The following is a 23,628-nucleotide window of genomic DNA, read 5'->3' on the forward strand; positions in this document are numbered from 1 at the left end:
TACAGTTATTTTTCAGTACTTAGCCCATCCCAGACCTCATTTGGAGTGCCAAAGTTCTAGTTCCCATTCTAACACTAAATATAATGCCAATTTACTAGTTATGGCACACATGCATTAGGGCTACTGCTATATGTAACACAGACTGATGAAGTAAGAACCCTTTGCTCGAATTAAGGTAGCCCTCTAACATTTATTTCTCATAGTACCTGAAAATGTTTCTTTTTGAAATATTATGACTACAGAATGGCCTAAAATGTCAGTTATTCAGCTGACTGACAGAATAGAAAGAAAGAGGGTTCAGAAACAGGAGTTTTGTGGAGTTTTAAAAGAAACAGAAAATTTAAATACATTCCTAATCCAGCTGAAATGGCAAACTATTATTCATTATTACAATTAGAATAGGTAGCAAAATTACCGTTTGGGTTGATTATAAGGATAAGGACCCCTATTAGGAATAACATGGGGCTCAACAATTAAGGTTTTTGCCTCCTCAGTGTCTTCATCTTCCACATCCGCCTCTTTCCTTTTCTTTCCTTTTCCACTTCTTACTGGAAAAGTTATCCTACAAGACCAAAACTTTTGTTCATTTTTACAATTAACAAGGACTTACTGAGTACCTATCTGGTGCATGACATTGTATGCACGATAATCAGAGGAGTAAGAAACATTTCTGGCTTAAAGGAACTCACTATCTGTATGTAAACTCTGAAAATGGTAGAGTTACATGCACTAACATGTGTGTTGAGAGTTTTCAGATTTAAAAAAGTCACCCAGTTAACGGAGAATTAAGGGAGAATTTAAAGAAACATTAAATACTATGTCATGTGCATTGTAAAGTGTTTTATTCATTGTCTGTCCTTCATTTAATCAGAAAAAAATTTCGTGGGACAGATGGCATCTCAGATGAGTCTCAAAGAATTTAGACATTCAAAGATGGGAAGAGAAGACATTCCTGGAAGAAAGAAGCAACAGTAGAGGCCAAGTACAAGCAGTGTATTTCGCCTGGGCATAGGGTAGAGAAAAATAAGGCTGAAGAGAGAAGCCTTGTTATGACAGGAACCTTGTAATGACACGTCTAGAATATGAAGCTTTTAAGGCAGAGGGTCATAACCTGGGGTTAGGAGGTAACTCCCCACAGATACCTCAGGGAAGTCAATGAACTCCCTAAAATTGAACTAAAAAACTCATTCTCTATGTGTACTTTTTCCAGTTGTCTTTCACATTCTAAAAAAATAGATAACACCAAAGAATGCTAAGAGCCGATGAGGCTAAGTGGTCAGCACTTATTTTGGTAAGAAATAGGAGCAATCAGCTTTTAGCTAGGCAGTGAATAGCTCTAGCAGTAAACCATGTAATGGATTCTAGTGAGGTGAGATAGGGAGGAAAGATTTTGCTACCATAAAGACTGCTGAGGGCCTAAAGAGGGAGCGGTACAAATGGCACATGAAAAACTATCCTCGGCCGGGCGCGTTGGCTCACGCCTGTTATCCCAGCACTTTGGGAGGCGGAGGCGGGTGGATCACGAGGTCAGGAGATCGAGACCATCCTGGCTAACACGGTGAAACCCCGTCTCTACTAAAAATACAAAAAATTAGCCGGGCGTCGTGGCGGGCACCTGTAGTCCCGACTACTCAGGAGGCTGAGGCAGGAGAATGGCGTGAAGCCGGGAGACGGGGCTTGCAGTGAGCCAAGATGGCGCCACTGCACTCCAGCCTGGGCGACAGAGCGAGACACCGTCTCGAAAAAAATAAATAAATAAAATAAAAAAGAAAACACTATCCTTGGCCGGGCGTGGTGGCTCATGCCTGTAATCCCAGCACTTTGGGAGGTCGAGGTGAGTGGATCACAAGGTCAGGAGATCGAGACCATCCTGGCTAACACGGTGAAACCCCATCGCTACTAAAAATACAAAAAAAAAAATTGCCGGGCGCAGTGGCAGGCGCCTGCAGTCCCAGCTACTTGGGAGGCTGAGGCAGGAGAATGGCGTGAACCCGGGAGGCGGAGCTTGCAGTGAGCAGAGACCGCACGCCACTGCTCTCCAGACTGGGTGACAGAGCGAGACTGTCTCAATAAAAAAAAAAAACTATCCTCAAGGCAGAATCTCTGAGATATAGCAGGAGTTTTATGGGAGTAAAAAGATTGAAAAATAATGCTGAGATTTCAAGATGGAGGAGTAGAAAAATGTCTTTGCCATAAATAGGATTAGGAAAGTATGGAGGAAGACTAGGTTTGGGTGTATAAAGGCTATGTATATTTAAAATGAAGAATTAATTATTATTATTATTTTGGGATAGAGTCTTGCTCTGTCACCCAGGCTAGAGTGCAGTGGTGTGATCATAGCTCACTGGAGCCTCACACTCCTGGGTTCACGTGATCCTCCCACCTCAGCTTCCTGAATAGCTGGGACTGTAGGCACACACCAAATCTTGCTATTTTTTTTTTTTTTTTTTTTTTAATAGAGATGAGGTCTCAGTTGCCCAGGGTGGTCTGGAATTCCTGGCCTCAAGCAATCCTCCCAACTTCGCTTCCCAAAGTGTTGGGATTACAGGCATAAGCCACCACACCTGGCCTATTATTTATATATATATATGTACAGTTGAAAGCTGTGTGTTTTCTGATTTCTAGCTAAGAAAGTAATCTGTGGGCTACCACCCACAGGTATACTCAGTGCCTTACCACTAATCCATATGAAGGAATTCAGGGAATAACAACCAATTATTTCAGGTACTTTGTTCTGTTTTCACTTAAATTTTAAGACCAGACCTAATTTAAGATTAAATATGACTATTGTATTTATTTTATTTATTTAGAGATGAGGTCTTCCTCTGTCACCCAGGCTGCAGTACACTGGCACAACCATAGCTTACTGCAGCCTTAAACTCCTGGGTTCAAGCAATCCTCCTGCCTCAGCCTCCTGAGTTCCTGAAATTACAGGTGTGCACCACCATGCCCAGCTACTTTTTTGAATTTTTTTAGAGATGGGGTCTCGCTGTGTTGCCCAGGCTGGTTTTGAATTCCTGGCCTCAAGCAGTCCTCCCGCCTTAGCCTCTGAAGTCACTGGGATTACATGCATGAGCCATTGTGCCCAGCTATATTGTGAACATTTCAAATTTGTGAAAGCACACAAAGTTAAAAGAAAAAAGGATTTTTTTCCTAAAAACAAAGTTCAGCATCACACAGCTGTATTAGTTGAGAAACATACCAGACTATGCATAACTGCAAAGACATATTTTAGTCAAATGCTATAAATATATTTATATAGTTCTCTTCAGACAATAAGTATTTACTGATCCCTTATTAGGTATTAGACTACTTTTATTGTGGTCTTAAAACAGCTTCTGCACTAAGAAATAGATTCAAATATAATAAAGTTATCCCAGTGATTGTATGGTGAAGGTAGGGACTGCTAAAACAAAATCCAAATATAGTACTCAAAACCCACTTTAGCTAACAATCCTGATGGCGTAATGCACATTGACTACAGAATGCTGGAGAGGAGCGTACCCAGTTCTGACTTTACCTGAAAGGGGGTATTTGTAGAGCAGGGTCTTCTACAGTTACTTTAACATTATGACCAGGGAAGCTGGCTTTTAAATGCTCAATGGAGAGAAATGTATCATTGAAATCAAGGGTAGCAATCTGATTGGGCATTTTCGAATAATGTGCGCTACTTGGATCCCCATAACCTAAAATGATATCATGCAGCCAGTCAGGTACCACACAATCAGTATTCATCAGGTTCCGAATAGTCTCCAGCACAGCCTGTCAGTAAAGGGACAGAAAAAGATTGTGTCAGTAAGACATCTCAAACATTTGCACTTACTGGAATGCAGAGCTGGCTGCACTAATCCAGAATTCCCGAGTGTTTCAGAGCAAGAAGCTATTTTCCGCTGGCTGACAGGTGCTTGGCTAGACTGAATCAACAGCTATATTTTCAGCTGATACCACACACTGAGTTAAACAAAAGACCAAACTTAGCAAGAACAGTTTATCCATTAAGAGTTCGCTTAGACAGAATGACATAAATAAATTTACCATTTGACTCCTATTGAGTAGGATGAAAACCAGACTCAGGTCGACACAGCAGTAAGAAAACAATATAGAGCAAACCCTTAAAGAAAATACTTCCTCTCAGAAACTCCTGGAATTTTTCCCTCTTTATATTCAATAGTTCTTTAATGCTAAAATCACGCACAACCAGAAGCACATTAATGTATGCTTCAATTGTGATGAAACGTCACAATTTAGAAATATTAAAATTAGCACTGTGAGAAGAAATAAAAAATAAAGTGAACAAAATGATAAAAATAAAGGAAATATCAAATAAAATTTCAGAAGGAAAGAATCAGGACTACAACAAAAGGTCATTACAGTAGTTAGCATATATACTGTCAAAAGTAATTACAAAAAGCCAAGCGAAATTCTTAGACTTCCCAAAAATCATTTCAACAAAGTGATCTATCTCACATATAGAAATTTGGAGACTAGGCTATTAATTTCAAAGAATAAAATAACCAAACTGACAATTTTTAAATCATAACTGTTATACAACTTTTGAAAATGATAAGATAGTATATGTTAATCACGTTGCCTTGCTTTATGTTCTTACACTTATCAGTACCTGAAATTCTCTTGTTCAGGTACTTGGTTATTTGTTTTATCCCTACTATCCCTACTATCATTTGTTTAATCCCTACTAATTCCCACACGAGTAGGGATAAAGAACAGTTTAAATATGGAACGGGTGAATGAATGAATACCCAAATGAGTATATTCACGTAACAATGATGAATAAGATCAGGGCTCTGCCCTCTAAGGAAATTACAGTTTTAGTAGCAAGATAAAATATGTCCTTAACTGTAACACAAAGCAGCAGAATGTGGTAAATAGTAAAGAATGTTACAAAATACAATGGGAACAAAGTTCACAGTAAATTAGAGAGATGGATGCAGTGGACACTTAACATTAGGAAACGTTTCATGGAGGAAAGTGGCATTTTTATTGAACTCAAGTAAAAGATTTGTGAAGGAGCTTTGATTTATTTCATCATGAATAGAAAGTCAAAGAAATGTTCTGAGAAGGAGAGTAAAATGATCAGTGTCACACAGTAGGAGGAAACATTTGAAAAACAGGTGACTGGCTATGAGGAGACTCAAGGGTAGACAAAGAGGAGGCTATTATAACTGTCTAGGCAAAAAATAAAGTATCCAGATTAGGACAGGTTGTACAAACTGGAAAAGAGAAAAGGCAATAAATGAAAGATGCTACACAGGTACATAATGAAACACCAAAGACACCAAAAGAGTATTCTTTTTTTCCTAAACATAGGCAAGTTAATCATTCCCCCTCTTTCTTGGATCAGAAACTAAATGCCTCCTTTGAACTTTCAGGACACTTTTATCTACAGCCTTTTTATGGCTTTTGGTACCTTCTAACTGTTCATGGTAGGCATCTGTCTATATTTCTAGCTTTTCTAAAGGTATAAGTTGTGTCTGATTCATCTTCATAAGCTTCATCTTAGTTCAATATCAGACTTACAGTAGGCATTAGTCAAACAAATGAATATAAGAAAACAATGTTTTAGTTTTCAGTGAAGTAACTGAGATTTATTTACTGAAAACTGACCAACTGTGACAGTCATAGGTACTATAAAACTTGGAAACTTTTAGATTTCTCCACCCTTCATTCACTCAGTAAATGTTTATTAAGAACATACTATATAACAGGCACAGTTCTAGGTGCTAAGGATACGCTGGCAGACAAAACAAAGACCCTACCCTCATAGACTTGCTTGCTTCACTGCTTTCTAATGAAGAATTCAGATACAAAACAAATGTATAATTATCAGTTATGATAAAGGCTCTGAGGAAAAATAAAGGTAATAGGGTAGAGAATGATGAGAAGGGAAGATGCTACTTTAGGTAAGGTTGCCACGGAAGGCTTCTCTTAGGAGGTGACATTGAGAAAGAGTTGCCCATGTCAGGTGAGGAAATGAACTATGTAAATACCTGGGGATAATTACCTTAGTAAAAGGAACACCATGGGAAAAGTCTTGGATTATTTTAAAAAACAGCAAAAAGGGCAGTGTGACTGACATGGAGTGAATAAGAAAAAAGTGTTAGAAAATGATGTTGGAGAGGTAGCCAGAAGACAGATAATGAGAGGGCCTTTTGGATTATGGTAGGAACTTTCTAATGTGATGGGAAACCATTAAAGAATGTTAAGTGGGGGTATCAAGGTATACTTCCCATTGTAAAAGGATTATTCGGCCATTATGTGGATATGTGTAAGGGGAGGAATAGACAAGAAAGGAGGCAGGGATGTGAGAGATAAAGGCGTCTTGGACGTGGCATCAGCAGAAGTGATGAGCTAATCAGACTTACTGATATTACAGGTAGAATATGAGACAAAGAGAAATCAAGGATATCTCCATTTGTGTTCAATGACAGGGAGAGGTGAACAACTTCTGTTGTTCAAAAGATTTTCTTTTCTTCAATCACAACAACAGGGTTACATAAAAGTAATAAAGTGATAGGAATGTCTAAGAAGTACTGCATTTTGGGAGAAAGAGAAAAGAAAGGCACTCTTCCTGCAAAAGCTACGTATTATCAAATGCTAGAATTGTTCAATGTTTAAGTTTTATAATATGTTTCAAATAATGGTTTTTTAAAACTATCCTTTACTAAAACTCTTCTCCCCACAAAGTTATTCTAAAAGTAAAACTTTAAGCCACCAAACCTCCCTTTTCTACTAATGAGTAAAAATATATTATATCATATAGTAATTCAGAGCCTTGAGGTTCCATATCTGTATTCTGAAAGTGACCTGGAAGTATACCTACTTTTGATTCAAAAAAGAAGCCCCAGTAAACAAGTAAGCAAGTCTTCTTCACTTCATAATAGGGCATTAACTGAGTACCTAATATACAAAAAGCAAAAAAGGAGGTGGACCTTTAGAATAACACTTGGATTCATGTATATTTTAAGCTTTTAAACTCCTCAAAAGACAAAATAGATTTAACAAATCAATTTCTTTAAATTTTTATATTTCATCAACGTTAAAAGTTTAAGAGGATTGCTTACAGTAAAAATAAAAGCAGTCATTATTTTTTCTTAACAAATCTTCCTCTAACCAAATATCTTTGTATTTATGTCATAAAAGTTACTTAAATTATGATATAGTACTTTTAGTTACATACCCCCAAATTACCTTAAAGTTATTTTCCTTTGGTTTTCTCCTCATTATTATATTAAAAGTTTCATAGACATCCTCTGCTCCATTTTGTATAGTATTGGTCATATCTTGTTGATACTGGTTTGGATCCAAAAACACTCTAAATGTCCTTGATTCTCCTCTAAGATTGGGTCTGGGTTCGGGTCCTGGACAATTTGAAAAAGTTTGTTAAATAAAATACATGTTTTTCAAACATCAAAGTAAGTTAACAGTATTTCTTTTCTAGAAATGGTGAGTAAATGGTTCAGGCTTAACTCCAACCATTCTTCCCAAACTAGAATGCCCTCCACTCACCCACTTCAAATTCTAAGACGCTGAAAGTATTTTCTTCTTTCTCTAAATTCTTACTATTTCCTTCCATAACAGTCATGTAATATTTATGATGCAATGCCATGACTTGCAATAATGTGTACACACACTCAACTAAAATAGGAGCACTTAGAAGTCAAAGAACTTATCTTTACTTTTGTCACTCATAGCTCCCACTGCTGCCTTACATATAGTAAGTACTCAATAAATATTTTCTAATTAAATATATGTATTTTAGAATTTAAGGCATAGTTTTCTATTCCTTAATTTGACAGAGGTTCATCACTTTTCTCACCCTTCCACATTCCATACCTAGTATAACCAGCATGAAAAGAAATTTTGCACACACAGAAATGTAGGATACTAATGGTTGAAAGCCCAGCGCCTTTTCTTTCCTTTCTGACATATCTCCTCTTTTTTTGGGGGGGTGGGAGGGAGGGGGGTCTTAGACCTCCAACTTTGGTTCCATTATGTGGCTTTATGCTTATTCCATCCATTTTCCATTCCCTTCTCCTATTTCCTCTTATTCTAGAGATAAATAACTTAATCATCAGCAGTTTAGCAATGATATAATCTCTAAACCACAGATGGCAGAAACTCACTGAAGTTTCAAAAGAAGTTTAACAACCAAATTGTAAAATAAGCACTAGGCATGTATGCAGTTGTAATTTAATAATAAGTATTATAAATGAAGTCAGGACAACAGAAGGAAGAATTTCAAAGGGATAATAAGTGATACACATAAGAAATCAAATAACTAATTTTGTAAAGCAGTGTTTTTAAATGCAGTAAAGTTGGCATCTTATGCAGGATAATTCCTTCTTTTAGTTCTGTTCAGATGTTTAGCATCCTTGGCTCACAGTTACCTAATGCCAAGAGCCTGCCATTTCCTCACCTCTATCCTGGTCATTTTTTTTTTTTTTTTGAGACGGAGTCTCGCTCTGTTGCCTAGGCTGGAGTGCAGTGGCGCGATCTCGGCTCATTGCAAGCTCCACCTCCCGGGTTCACGCCATTCTTCTGCCTCAGCCTCCTGAGTAGCTGGGACTGCAGGCGCCCACCACAATGCCCGGCTAATTTTCTGTATTTTTAGTAGAGACGGGGTTTCACTGTGTTAGCCAGGATGGTCTCCATCTCCCGACCTCGTGATCCGCCTGCCTCGGCCTCCCAAAGTGCTGGGATTACAGGCATGAGCCACCGCGCCCGGCCTTATCCCAGTCATTTGAAAAACTAAACATCACTATGCATTTCCAAACGCAGGACAGTATTGTTCCGAATTAAGAACCACCACTACAATGAATTAAAATAGTCAAATTTAAGAAGAAAAAAATTTATCATTGGACACAAAAAAGCTTGGACAACTGTAAGAAATATTTAGAGTGTTTCTAAAAAAAAAGCAATATTGTAAAGTATTATATATTTTAAAAAGCTATGAATAAAGATGATTTCAAAAGATCCTGTCCCAGAATTCGAGACCAGCCTGGCCAACATGGTGAAACCCTGTCTCTACTAAAAATACAAAAATTAGCCAGGCACGGTGGCAGGCACCTGTATTCCCAGCTACTGGGGTGGCTGAGGCAGAATTGCTTGAACTTGGGAGGCAGAGGGTGCAGTGAGCCGAGATCGCACCACTGCACTCCAGCCTGGTTGACAGAGCAAAACTCCGTCTCAGGGGGATAAAAAGAAAAAGATCCTATCCTTTCCAATATCTAACATAGAAGTTTTGAAACTGGCTGGGTATGGTGGTGGCTCATGTTTGTAATCCCAGCACTTTGGGAGGCTGAGGCAAGTGGACTGCTTGATCTCAGGAGTTTGAGACCAGCCTGGGCAACATGGGGAAACCCCATCTCTACCAAAAACTACAAAAATTAACCGGGCATGGTCACACGTGCCTATGGTCCCAGCTACTAGCAGGGCTGAGGCTGGAGAATCGCATGAACCCAGGAGGCAGAGGTTGCAATGAGCCGAGATTGCGCCACTGAACTCCAGCCCGTGTGACACAGTGAGAAACCACGTTACCTATATCTAAAACTGCATGGTAGGCACCCTACACATATTTGATACAAAATCCTTTGTGTCAATTTAGTAGGTAAAACAACTAAAAAATATTACCTAAGAAGCAAAAAAGGAAAAAAAGCAAAGAAATTTATCATTCTACACACATACTCTTTCAAAAATATAGGTCACCATACCATCTTCAATGACACGTCCTTTATCATCCAGCATGCCCTGAATTTCACAGCCTCTGACATAAACCAGGCCAACCTGCTCAATAAAAGGTCTCCTCCGGTCAAACTTAGTGCCATAAGGTTTTGTGGGACGTACAGTAATTAAAAAGCATACATCATGCTTACGAAGACCTGGTAAGATATAAAGACATTTTCATTTATTAGAATTTCATTGTTTTCAGTCTTTTGTGGGCAAATTCTTATTTGCCTCTCTACCTCTTATCTTTGGTAGAGAGATACTATGAGTGACCAATGATTATTATCGCATTGTAACACAATTATGGGCTTTTCTATAATCTTTAATACTCAATATTTCATAGCATTAATTGAAATGAAAACCTCTTTATATTAAAATTAGAAACATTCATGCCATGAATCTATTACTGAATAAGTCCTCCAAGTCATGCTACAGCTCCAGAATTGGATGTTCGTCATCATTCTTATTTTTAACATTCTTAATAAGTAACCAAAAATATGACTGGCATATAATCCATCTATAGCATATTTAGCAGGTTTTTAATATCAGTTTAAACTATCTATCAGTGTCATTCCAAAGACAGCCCAATTGTATTTCACTAAAACAGGTCAACTCAAGAATAATTCATCAAGGCAAAAAAGTATTGTTTACAGATATGATCTTGAGAAAGATGGCTGAATATATACAGTTTCAGTTGGCAAATCGCGAACATTTTTCTAAGTGAATGTCAAGAAATAGGAGACTTGTGCCAAAGTCCACAGCTTCTTGGTCACTAGACCCAATAATGAACTCAAATGGCTTCCCAGCTCTATTAAAAGTAGAGAAACTGGAAGACAAGGATTATAAAATTAGACCTCACAGCATGTAATGCTACACCACTTAATCTTCATTCCATTTCTGATGTTTTTGTTAGCCATTATATGACATAAATGTAAATGTAAACAGTCTGCTTGCTCATAACCTTGTTAACAACAAACACAATGAAATCAAATCAATGATGTGGGTATATGGCTAATAGTATTGAAAATATTTTGGTTTGTTTTAATTGGGTGACTGGTTAGAGTATGGGTAAAGGTAGAAATAGTAACTCTATTCATAATACTGACTTGATTATTTCCCAATAAATTCTATGCAAAGCAGCAAGAGAAGTAATGAGAATAAATGGGAACCGTTCTACTCTCTGAGTTGTACTACCTGTGTGACGTCTGATCTGCACAGCGCATTAAAACTTCTAAGTCTTAAAGCCAAAGAAGCGGTCCTAAGAAGTCATTTATTCTCTCCCAAGATAGGAGTTACTTTTTGGCATCACTGAGGGATGACCTCTTGTTCCTTCCTAAAACAAACCACTTTACTCTGGGACATCTTAGATCCACATTTTTTTAAATCCCATATTTCAATGAGCTCAACTGTCTCTCTCCTTGCAACCATTTGTAACCACCCTATCCTAGCTGTGCTTTCTGGAGCAAATCTGGCATTCCATTTCACGAATTTTGTTTCCTTAGCTTTAAATGAGAATATTGAAGAAGATAAGGGCTTGAGGTTCACACCTTTTCAAAGGGACAAAAGGAATGTTTTATGCTATTTAGTTTAATAATCTTTAAAATTTACTTTTATAAAACAATATTCGGCTGGGCACGGTGGCTCACGCCTGTAATCCCAGCACTTTGGGAGGCTGAGGCGGGTGGATCACAAGACCAGCCTGGCCAAGATGGTGAAACCCCTCTCTACTAAAAATACAAAAAATTAGCTGGGCTTGGTGGCGGGTGCCCGTAATCCCAGCTATTCGGGAGGCTGAGGCAGAGAATCGTTTGAAGCCAGGAGGTGGAGGTTGCAGTGAGCTGAGATTGTGCCACTGCACTCCAGCCTGGGCAACAGAGTGAGACTCCGTCTAAAAAAAAAAAAAAAAAAAAATATATATATATATATATATATATTTATTATTGTTTACAGAATCTCTCCTTTTTGCTCCCATTTTCTATTTGGCTACCCTATCTGTGATCAATATAGGGGCTGGTTTTTGGCCCAGGCCTCCCAGAAAACACTTTTCTCTCCATCATACCCCAGATTATCACTCATCCCACAATACCCTATTGTGCCCTATCTTGCCCATCAAAATGTACCCATTCCAGTTCTCATTCTACTGGAATGGGAGGCTAATGTTTAAAAGAAGAAAAGACTGTCTCATGTCCTTCCGAAAGCAGTCAGTAATGCAGGAAGTGGCCTGTTTTTAAACATCCTTTTGTTTTCCTTAACACCAAAATGCAGACCTCTCATCTATAAATTCCTACAGAGTCCTTTAAAATAAACAAAATTCCAACCATTTACTACTTCTAGGGGTACTCAGTAAGTTATCTCAGCTTATTACCCACAGTGTTTAATATCTCCTTAAGCTTCAAAGAATAATAAATATGAGACTTTCTCCAGCAACTTAATGGCTTTCTCGAGGTTCAGCAATAATAAAGCTGCACATTATTCTAGATGAGTAATATACCAGGATGGAACTCTTTTGAAGGATACAAGGTTATAAAACAATCTGTCACAAACTATACCCACTACAGTAGGCATTTGTTAAACATTTGGCTAGCTTTGTTGCTGGATTCCTTCAGAATTCTTTGATAATGATATAGTTCCCATGATTATAAACAGCTACACTGGTAGTAATAATTTCTGAAAACAGATCCATTAAGGGACTATCCCTTTCCTTCTGGCATGCCAAGAAGGTAAAAGGAGGTAAAACCTACTGACTACTGTTTCTCAAAACAGGGCATCAAGTTAAGACCTCTCACAAGACAGCTGGGAGAAAAACATAAAACTGCCTATTAGAAATCAGTTCATATGTCACTTCTGGCAGAAGTCTTATTGATGTTTTAACTCTATTGGACTTAGTAATTTTGAACATATCTGCCTCCAAAACAAATTAATTTTGACATGGAACTCTAATCCTTAAACTCTTGCCTAGCAAAAAATAGGAGGAATAACTCCTTTAATTTCTTTGCAATTATTATATATCCTTGACTACATTTGATTTCACTGACTCTTTATCCTTTCTGCCTTAGGTGCAAATAAACTATTATTTATTTCTGAATTGTTTCACTATAGCCCTGCCCACCCCCACATATTCTTTTTAAGCTTGCCTAATTTTTATTTTCCACAAAGTGTATGCATTTCTATTTTTTTCACCTTAGCTACTTTTATCTTTTGAAAAATACCAATTTTCCTTACTGCTCTGCATGTTTGCATGTTATGTGTGGGCTTTCTCCCTGCTCTTTGGTGAACACTGATATTTTCATTCTTTTATATTGATCCCACAAATCCATAAATATTATTTTGCTAAATTTAAGATTTAAAATGCTCTCCTCTAGGCTTTGCAAACTTCAGTTTTCAAAACTTTGATATGTATGCAATTTTATATTTTTTATTAAAATATTAAGATACCTAAATATTCTTGTATGATCCCTGGTATTTTTAAAACTAATAATTAGACAAAAAGAGGCCGGGCGCGGTGGCTCACGCTTGTAATCCCAGCACTTTGGGAGGCCGAGGCGGGCGGATCACGAGGTCAGGAGATCGAGACCACGGTGAAACCCCGTCTCTACTAAAAATACAAACAATTAGCCAGGCGTGGTGGCGGGCGCCTGTAGTCCCAGCTACTCGGAGAGGCTGAGGCAGGAGAATGGCGTGAACCCGGGAGGCGGAGCTTGCAGTGAGCCGAGATTGCGCCACTGCACTCCAGCCTGGGCGACAGAGCAAGACTCCGTCTCAAAAAAAAAAAAAAAAGGCATTAAAATAATTAGACAAAAAGTTGCTATTCTTTAAATCAAATTTCAAGGATAAAGCTTAATAAAAGCTTAAAAGGATAACATTTAGTAAAAGTACTTTGTTAATGCTCTAAGTGAAAGTTCATAACAAGGCAAAAGGTAATGTCACTTTTTGAAATACAAACTTACCTTCCCATTCATCTTTGATGTGATCTCTGACATTCAGATTTATGGTAACATCTGCACGAACTCGGGTTGGCCAGTTTTCACCTATGTTGGGTTTGGCCACTTCCACAACAGTGAAAGCCACAATGGGCTGGGCCATTCGCGCCCAACCACCAAACACTACACCGCCATATTCAGATTGCCTGAAACCAAAGAAATGGATGATTACTCAAAACAAAAAATAATTTATCCCCAACTTTTAGACAAGTTAAAACTAGTAAGTAGGAATACTGTTCAGCTAGTATTTAAGTCCTAATATTAGTAACCCTTGTTTCTTAACTAAAAAAAAAAAAAACCTTTAACTCTCAAAGTATACAAAGTACGTGTGATAGCATGAAACAGGGATATGATAGCATGAAACAGGCAAACATGGTCCAGAAAAGAAACAGAAGTAGAGGAATGTCTCCTCCCGAACCTAAGAAAAAAGCTAACCCTATGTACATAAGAGCATTCTGGGGCTGAGCCATTTTATCAAAGAAATAAATAATCCAGCACAGTTAGTTTTATTTCAGCTTTATTGAGGTACACTTGACAAATAAAAATTGTATATTGTTAAGGAATACAATGTGATATTTTAAACTATGTATACACTGTGATATCATTACCAACAGTTATCATTTTTTTTGTGTGAGGTAAGAATACTTAAGATCTATCCTGGCAAGTTTCAAGTACATAAAACATTAATTATAGTCACTATGCTTTACATTAGATCTCCAAACTTATGTATCTTGTAACTGAAAGTTTAGATCCTTTGACCAATATGACCTCATTTCCCCCACTCACAATCTGATAACTGCCCTTGTACTGCTTCTGTGAATTTGCCTTTCTTAGATTCCATATGTAAAGTGAGATCATCAGTTTTTGTCTATCTGTATCCGGCTTAATACATTTAGCATAATGTACTCTGGGTTTCTCCATGTTGTCAAAAAAAGGATTTCCTTCTTTTTAAAAGGTGAATCATATCCCACTGTGTTTTTATATATGTACACACACACCACATTTTCACATTTTCTTTATTCATTCAGCCCTTAAGTTGTTTCCACATCTTGGTTATTGTGAATAATGCTGCAATGAACACAAGAGTGCAGACATCTCTTTGGGATAGTGATTTTATTTCCTTTGGATAAACATTCAGAAGTGGGTTTTCTGGATCATATGATAGCTCTGTTTTTTAATTTTTTGAGGAACCTCCATACTGCTTTCCATAATGGCTGTACTAATTGACATTCCCACCAATACTGTATAAGAGTTCCCTTTTCTCCACATCTTTGCAAACACTTGTTATCTTTTGACTTTTGATAACAGCCATTCTAACAGGCGTGAGGTTTGAATATCTCATTGTGGTTTTGATATGCATTCCCTTGATGATTAGTGATGTTGAACACCTTTTCATCTATCTGTCTTTTGTATGTCTTCTTACAAAAAATAGTATTGAAGTCCTTCACCCATTTTTTATTGGGTTATCTGGTCTTCTGCTATTGAGTAATATGAGTTCCTTACATATTTTGGATATTAACTTCTTATCAGATACATGGTTTGCAAATATTTTCTTCCATTCTGTAAGGCTGCCTTTTCATTTTGTTGACTGTTTCCTTTGCTGTGCAGAAACTTTTCAGTTTGATGTGATCCCCACTTACTTTATTTTGCTTTTGTTCCCTGTGCTTTTGGTATCACCCAAAAATCATTGCCAAGATCGATGTTATGGAGCTTTTCCCCTAAGTTTTCTTCTCGGAATTTCATGTGTTCAGGTCTTATGTTAAAATCTTCAATCTATCTTCAGTTAACTTTTGTGTGTCATGTAATATAGGGATCCTATTTAATTTTTTTACAAGTAGATATCCAGCTTTCCCAAGACCATTTTCCTTTCCCCATTGTATACTCTTGGCACATATATCAAAGATTAAATGATTGTACAAGTGTGGGTTTACTTCTGGGCTTTCTGTTCTCTTTTGTTGGTCTATGTGTTTTTATGCCAGTACCATACTGTTTTGACCACAGTAGCTTTGTAATATAATTTGAAATCAGGAAGTATGATGTCTCCAGCTTTGTTCTTCTTGATCAAGATTGCTTTAGCTATTCAGGGTCTCTTCATGTTACAAATTGGCAGCTTTTTATTTCAGCTTGGAGAACTTCCCTTAGCATTTATTGTAAGGCAGTCTAGTGGTGATAAACTCTCTCAGTTTTTGTTCTCTTCTGTTTTTCTGTCTTTATTTCTCTTTCATTTCTGAAGGACCTCTTTACTTAGTTTTATTTTATATTGTTATCCTTTTATCCTCTTCCTAAAGACCATTTCAATTGTTAATATTTTATTTTCTATATTTTACGTATTTCTATAAGCTGTTTCAAATACATTTTAGGACAAGCTATAATTTCAAAAAAATTAAAAACAAGCAAACAAATAATATCTATGCAAAAACCTCCTTTGGAGCATATTTGAATCATTTAAAAGATGTTGCTATGGATTGGAAGGAAAAAAAAAACAAGCTAGTTGTAATAACCAGAACCACTAACATCCCAATGCCCATTCTTTCTTCTTATGTCAGTCTAACTAGTCTTTAGTTTTTATATTAAAAAGTTGTATTTGGGAAATATGTAACATAAAAACGGAAGCAACACTCCAAAGTCAGGAAGTACTGCAGAATACGACATATCTACAAAGATAAACTGCCTCCAACGTAAAGACTTTATGTCACAACAAAAAATTGCAGAACTTCATAACATCAAAAAGAGAAACTAATTAAAAACAAAGTTCTGCAATCAATGGCTTGGTTAGTATTGGGACAATGTCTAAAAGGAATCACTTAGTGGCTAAACCCTTGTGAAACAACTTCCTATCACCTCCTCCATTTTTTACAGCTTTAATGCAGTATAATTTACATACCATAACATTTATCCACTATAAATATACAAGTCCATAGTTCTCAGTAAATTTACAGAGTTGTGCATCCATCACCACAAAATCCAGTTGTGGAACATTTCCATCATCTTTAAAAAGATCCCTCTTGTCCAGTTGCTGTCAATCCCTGTTACCAAATCCAAGCAACTGCTAATCTACTCCCCTTACCCCTTTCTCTTCTTATAAAATCTACTTGAAGCATTAAAAAGTATAGATTTCTGGCCCTTAAGCACGTCCTCTCTTACTGCTGGTTAGTGGGCTTCTGCACCCTGAAAACATAATCATTGGAACCATGTAATGAGTAAAAATGCCTCTGTTAGTTTTCATCTTCAAGATATATGAAACAGAAAGAAGCCTGGCCCCGTTTTAGGTTTCAACATTTTTAATAATTTTCCATGATGGGCATTAAAAATGTAAATTTAGAAAAATCTCTTATTACAAATGTGAATGAATTAACTCCAAAAAGTGACATTTTCTTCCCCAGCCAGAAAATGGTATAATTAAAAAAAAATTTTTTTAATAAAGACCAAAAGAACTCAAAGTATTTTTGTTGCACTTGGCATTTAAGTAAAATATAAATGAATTCTATTTGTTGAACTACCAGTTAATAAATCCCTAGTTTGCAAAATGGCCAAAATTAGGCACAGAATCTGAGCATATAAACTCAAGGTAACTGTAAATTGTAAAGAAGTTTTCTGATCAATCCCTCCCCCAGGGTGCAAACAATGGGCAACAATTTCAGCAAAGCTGTGGGCAGGAATGATCAGCCAGTGGGTATACAAATTTCAAAGTGTTTGCCTGCCTACTGACTCAACTGATTATTAAGTCAAAAATGCTTTGTGTTGTATTTTATAGTCTCACCCAGAATAACTTTTCACATAATAATTAAAAAATAGAACTCTCTATGAAATAAAACATGGAAGTGAAAAAATAGATCATAATCACAGTGTCTGTGGTAGCTCTCTATAATTAGTAAGCAGAAGCCTGGAAGACACCTGAATCAGTTCACATTCCAAAGCTGTTCAGCTTTTCACGTAAAATGCAGTATAATCGTGTATGTTTACATGGTGTCCTATTATATAATGTAATAAAAATCCATCTCATAGTTATTTTACTCATTTATAATCACTTGTGATGTATAACTTACATCCATCAATTTCATACTTCGAATGAAATAGTGAATAAAGAGCATTTGCCTAAAGTCAGCCATATCTATAAAACCAAATTAACCTTACAAATTCTTGTAATGCAGAGCTGCTACAATTACCAGAATGAAAGACTTTTCTTAGCTAAAGGAATTCCAGACATGAGCTAGCAGGTGGGAAGTGGACTTTATGCAGAAGAATTCCTCAAATAACAAGACCAACTCAACTGGCCCTAAAAGTAAATCCTGGTGATTTAGTTTCTTCCACAGAATCTATGGGTAGAGAGAGAGATTTTCTAATGTACCACCCCAGGCAATGTGCGGCAACAGCCCTAATCCTCTGTCCATTCCCCTAGAGAGGCTGCCTGAGAATACTGTGGCAACAGTGACAAGAGTAGCTGGATTAATGGAACACCCCTTTATCATAAGCTTCCTCCAGGACTTAAACTGTCCTGACCTAGTACGGGCCTGCTTGGCCAACCCCTAGCCTTCCAATCGGCCTTTACATAAGGTCTGACCTACTCCCTCTATATTTCCCCCTTCCCTTCTTGAGCATGATGACTTCTTCTTCCTTATCCCCAGTCTCCCATTCCCATTCCCAAGTACAGATATGTGGTTTATATTTTAGCACTTTTGATGTATGTTAATTCACATTTAAAAATGTCTCAAAGAGTATCTCCTATTTTAGAGGGCACTTTTGTGCCAGTATATTATTTCTAAATATACTTATAAGGTTTCTGACAGAAGTTTATCAGTCACTGTTTGCATCTCTTCATTATAGGTGGAACCAATTTACTAACCATGGCTTCATTCTGCTGACACTATCTTCAATGTCCTGCCGAATTTCATAAGTTGATTCTAAGCGGAAGAGGTTAAAGTTCCTTAGCAGGTAGTCATGAAGAGTCAAAAACTGCAAATTCAATTTCGGAAGAGCAAGACAACCTGAAAAGGAAAAGATCCATATTTGAATTATTCTTTCTTTCTTTTTCTTTTTTGTTTTTTTGCAATGGAGTCTCGCTCTGTTGCCCACACAATCTCGTCTCACTGCAACCTCCACCTCCCAGGTTCAAGCCATTCTCCTGCCTCAGCCTCCTGAATAGCTGGGATTACAGGCACCTGCCACCACGCCTGGCTAATTTTTTGTGTTTTTAGTAGAGACAGGGTTTCACTATGTTGGCCAGGCTGGTCTCGAACTCTTGACTTCGTGATCTGCCCACCTCGGCCTCCCAAAGTGCTGAGATTACAGGCGTGAGCCACTGCGCCCGGCCTGAATTATTCTTTTAATCAGACATTTGCTCTCTGTATTAAAAAACTGGCACCTCAAAACTATAAGAATCTAATGAATGCCTGAAATGCAGCATATCTGATAACAACTTATTTTTGTTTTCACACAGATGTTAAAACCAGATTAATAAATGTTTGCTATTAAGAATTAGGGGTGAGGCCAGGCACGGTGGCTCACGCCTGTAATCCCAGCACTTTGGGAAGCAGAGGCTGGTGGATCACCTGAGGTCAGGAGTTTGAGACAGCTTGGCCAACACAGTGAAACCCCATCTCTACTAAAAATACAAAATATTAGCTGGGTGTCATGGCGGGTGCCTGTAATCCCAGCTACTCAGGAGGCTGAGGCAGGAGAATCACTTGAACCCGGGAGGCAGAGGTTGCAGTGAGCCAAGATCATGTCCTTGCACTCCAGCCTGGGCAACAAGAGCGAAACTCCATCTCAAATAAAAAAAAAAAAAGAGAGAGAATTGGGGTGAAGGATGAGTTTTATTAATACATGTAATCTGCATATGAGTGATCTGTATGTAAACAGTACTCCTTCAAAGTACTTAAAGATACTTGTACTAACAGTCTCAAGTAGTTTAAAACTTCTTCCCTTATCACCTAATTTATATTTGGCAAAATACTGAAGTGAATACTGTTACCATAAATCTAGCCCATGACAAAATTTAGCATGAACACCGAATTATTATGTTACATTGCATAAATCAATCTCCAATGATTATTATTGTGCTCTGAACTTGCCTTCTGGCTAAACTTTAAGGACAAGACATTGTTTGTATGTTATTCCAGACTCCCCCTTTTCATTATTCTCACTTAACACTATTTCTCTTAGACAGTAAGTGACCACTGAGCTGCAATATCAAAAAGGTTTTTAAAAATCCCAGAACACATTTTACTGATAAGTCATAGTTTCATCACTGTTGTCCATACTACCAAAAAAAAATAAACTTAAATACAACAAATATTGATGTACAAAAATTTAACATTATTTATATTAGTAAATTCTGACTTGTAATCTAACTCAATTTCTTTCAATAGCACATTTTTATTTAAAAAAATGACAATTAAAATGTCACCACCTTGCAACACTCACTGAATTAACAAATCTAGGTGTTAAGTATCAACAGCTACTAATAGCACAAAAAGAGAGACAAGTAGATAGTATGTGCCTCCTGATGAAAGAACACACCACCACCAAGAATCTTGCCAAGGATAACCTTAGCCCAATCAAGCCTCTGCACAAGGTGGTACTAATTTGCAAGAAAAATAAAGAACAGAGGCACATGCTGCAATATACCATGAATATTCAATCAGAAAAATCTATAGACTATGGGAACTCTACGATCAAACAACTCAAGTTCTTCAGCAGGAAAAAAAAAAAAAAAGAAAGAAAGAAAAAAAGGAATGTATAGAAGGTACCAGTAAAGTAAAAGACTTTTTTTAAATGAAACCTGTAACCACCTTGTCAGCTATCCCAGAATCCTCCCATGTGCCCTTTCCTGGTTACAGCTTCTTCCCTTTACCTGAAAGTAACTATTTTCTGACTTTTATAGCAATCACTATCTTGAATTTCTTTATAGTTTTATCATCCAGGTGTGCATCCCTAGACATGAAAAAGCAACATATTAACCACTGTGAGAACATAAAAAGATATGAAGACTGCCTATGTTCTGAAATCTAGCACAATATTAGTGCACTGGGTCTATCGGAGTTACGGCTCTAGGATATGTCTTAGAGTAACCATTTTAAGTAAATATACCAATACTTATACTTGTGATTTCTTTAAAATGGTCACATTTCTTCTACTAATGATGCCATTGTTCAAAAAATGTCCTGAAATTTCTTTTGAAATATACCTTCAAAGTTTATCTGAATGCACTTTTGCATATACTCAGTTGTGGCAAATTCTCATCCTCAGAGGATGAGTGTAAAGTGTTTAGATCCAAATCTGGGGAAATAAGTGAACAAACTAGGCAATACCATTTTGGATCAACACTAAGGGTTTACTATCAATAAATGATAATGTCTTTTTTTTGGTGATCATTACCTGGCTTTACATAGAATTCAAAAGAGCCCCTAAAAAAAGCCTTTGAAAAACAAAAGCTCTATCAAACACAGCCTATCATAGTGACAAAATGAAAGCTCTACTTCATGCATTATCAGGTCTCCTTGAAAACAGTCTTATGGTCAGGTGCAGTGGTTCAAACCTGTAATCCCAGCACTTTGGGAGGCTGAGGTGGGCAGATCGCTTGAGCTCAGGAGTTCGAGACCAGCCTGAGCAACATGGTGAGACCCTGTCTCTACTAAAAAAAAAAAAAAAAAAAAAAAAAAGCTGGGTGTGGTGGTGCATGCCTGTGGTCCCAGGTACTCAGGAGGCTGAAGTGGGAGGATTACTTGAGCCCAGGGACAGAGGCTGCAGTGAGCTGAGACTGCACCACTGCACTCCAGCCTGAGTGACAGAGCAAGACCCTGTCTCACACTAACAAACAAAAAAAACCAAAACAGTCTTAGGGTTTTATAGTCATATTTTTTACAGTGTATAGTTAAATTTAATAAAAACCCTTAGTGCTAGGCCGGGCGCGGTGGCTCACGCTTGTAATCCCAGCACTTTGGGAGGCCGAGGCGGGCGGATCACGAGGTCAGGAGATCGAGACCACGGTGAAACCCCGTCTCTACCAAAAATACAAAAAAATTAGCCGGGCGTGGTGGCGGGCGCCTGTAGTCCCAGCTACTCGGAGAGGCTGAGGCAGGAGAATGGCGTGAACCCGGGAGGCAGAGCTTGCAGTGAGCCGAGATCGCGCCACTGCACTCCAGCCTGGGTGACAGAGCAAGACTCCGTCTCAAAAAAAAAAAAAACAAAAAAAAAAAAAAAAAAAAAAACCCTTAGTGCTAAAGCATTCAAAATGCTCAATCTTTTCTAGCTTCCAAAGTTAACTTCTGGGCACCAGGAAATTATCCTAAGGTACAGAGTAGACTGAAATACACTGTCCATAATTGCCAATTATATATGATAAATCTGAAATTGTTTCATTGTACAGCTGAATCCGTATTTCTTTACCATACCTTCTCCAGAATAGTACTCAGTTGGGACAATATTTTCATCCCATATAATCTTCTCAGTTGGATACAAAGGCATCTGATTCAACTGCTGAATCTGAGAAATTCGACGTTCATGACGAGATACCTAAAAGAAAGGAAACAAGTTCATGCAGAAGGTTAGAAGCATCTTTTTTTCATTTATTTATTTATTTATTTATTTATTTTTTTTTTTTTTTTTGAGACGGAGTCTCGCTGTCGCCCCGGCTGGAGTGCAGTGGCGAGATCTCTGCTCACTACAAGCTCCGCCTCCCGGGTTCACGCCATTCTCCTGCCTCAGCCTCCCGAGTAGCCGGGACTACAGGTGCCCACCACCGTGCCCAGCTAATTTTTTAAATATTTTTAATAGAGACGGGGTTTCACAGTGGTCTCGATCTCCTGACTTCGTGATCCACCTGCCTCGGCCTCCCAAAGTGCTGGGATTACAGGCATGAGCCACCGCGCCCAGCCAGAAGCATCTTTTTTCAATCAAAATAATTTATGGAAGAAGTTTCATGCCTATCAGTTATTGTAGCAGTTCAACAAGAGATTTTTTTTTCTTTTCCTATTTTCTCCATAGATCAAAGATGAGAAACGAACCAATGGTGATGGTCTTTGGAATCGGACAGACCTGAGTTCAAATCCCAGCTCCTCTACTTATGAGTACTGTAAAAGCTGGGCACGTTACTTTAACCTTCCTAACCTTAGTTTCCTTTTCACTAAAACAGATAAAGTGCCACACATCTCAAGTTTCCAATGAAATATTATGAAATACTGTCAAAGTCCCTGGCACATGCCAAGGGTTTAAAAACCATGACACTTAGCATTAATCAATGTAGGAAAAAATAGGAGCTCTAGGTTTTGGACTATAGTTTTCATTCTTATACTAACTAGCTATACCATCTGGGAAGGTTTATTAATCTATCATCCTAGGCTTCTCACTCTATGTTCCTTTCCATGATGACCTCTGTGTACCCTTAATATTAATAATCTATCTCAAACATGAAAATAAGTGTTACACCGGGTACAGTGGCTCATGCCTTTAATCCCAGCACTTTGGGAGGCTGAAGCGGGTGGATCACCTGAGGTGAGGAGTTCAAGACTAGCCTGACCAACATGGTGAAACCCTGTCTCTACTAAAAACACAAAAATTAGCTGGGCGTGGTGGCGCACACCTGTAATCCCAGCTACTCAGGAGGCTGAGGCAAGAGAATTGCTTGAACCCGGGAGGCAGAAGTTGTAGTGAACCGAGATCGCACCACTGCACTCCAGCCTGGGGGACAGAGTGAGACTCCATCTCAAAAAAAAAAAAAAAAGAAAAAAGAAAAGAAAAGAAAAATAAGTGTTTGTCTAATAATGCTAAAATGACATATTCTTAAAACGTATCACATTCTCTTCAGTGAAGATAGTATAATTATAGAAAAAAAACATGATATCTAAACAATATGTATGTTTTAATTTTTAATCATAAATTGAATATTAGAAGAATCCAAAGCCTG

General features: G+C 37.7%; 1 protein-coding gene across 1 annotated transcript in view; it reads right to left on the bottom strand.

Annotated features, from left to right (window-relative positions):
- Window positions 1–23,628, bottom strand: part of AQR (aquarius intron-binding spliceosomal factor) — a 116,950-nt gene that overhangs the window by 41,658 nt on the left and 51,664 nt on the right. Inside the window, exons 15-21 of the mRNA XM_055278617.2 lie at window positions 22,118–22,238; window positions 18,568–18,709; window positions 13,692–13,870; window positions 9,732–9,899; window positions 7,210–7,379; window positions 3,521–3,762; window positions 416–562 (exon numbers count right to left, since the gene is read on the bottom strand). Coding sequence (XP_055134592.1) covers window positions 416–562; window positions 3,521–3,762; window positions 7,210–7,379; window positions 9,732–9,899; window positions 13,692–13,870; window positions 18,568–18,709; window positions 22,118–22,238 — 1,169 coding nt within the window. The remainder of the gene's footprint in view (window positions 1–415; window positions 563–3,520; window positions 3,763–7,209; window positions 7,380–9,731; window positions 9,900–13,691; window positions 13,871–18,567; window positions 18,710–22,117; window positions 22,239–23,628) is intronic.

Source organism: Symphalangus syndactylus, chromosome 5, assembly GCF_028878055.3.
Source record: "Symphalangus syndactylus isolate Jambi chromosome 5, NHGRI_mSymSyn1-v2.1_pri, whole genome shotgun sequence".
NCBI classification, from domain to species: Eukaryota; Metazoa; Chordata; class Mammalia; order Primates; family Hylobatidae; genus Symphalangus; species Symphalangus syndactylus.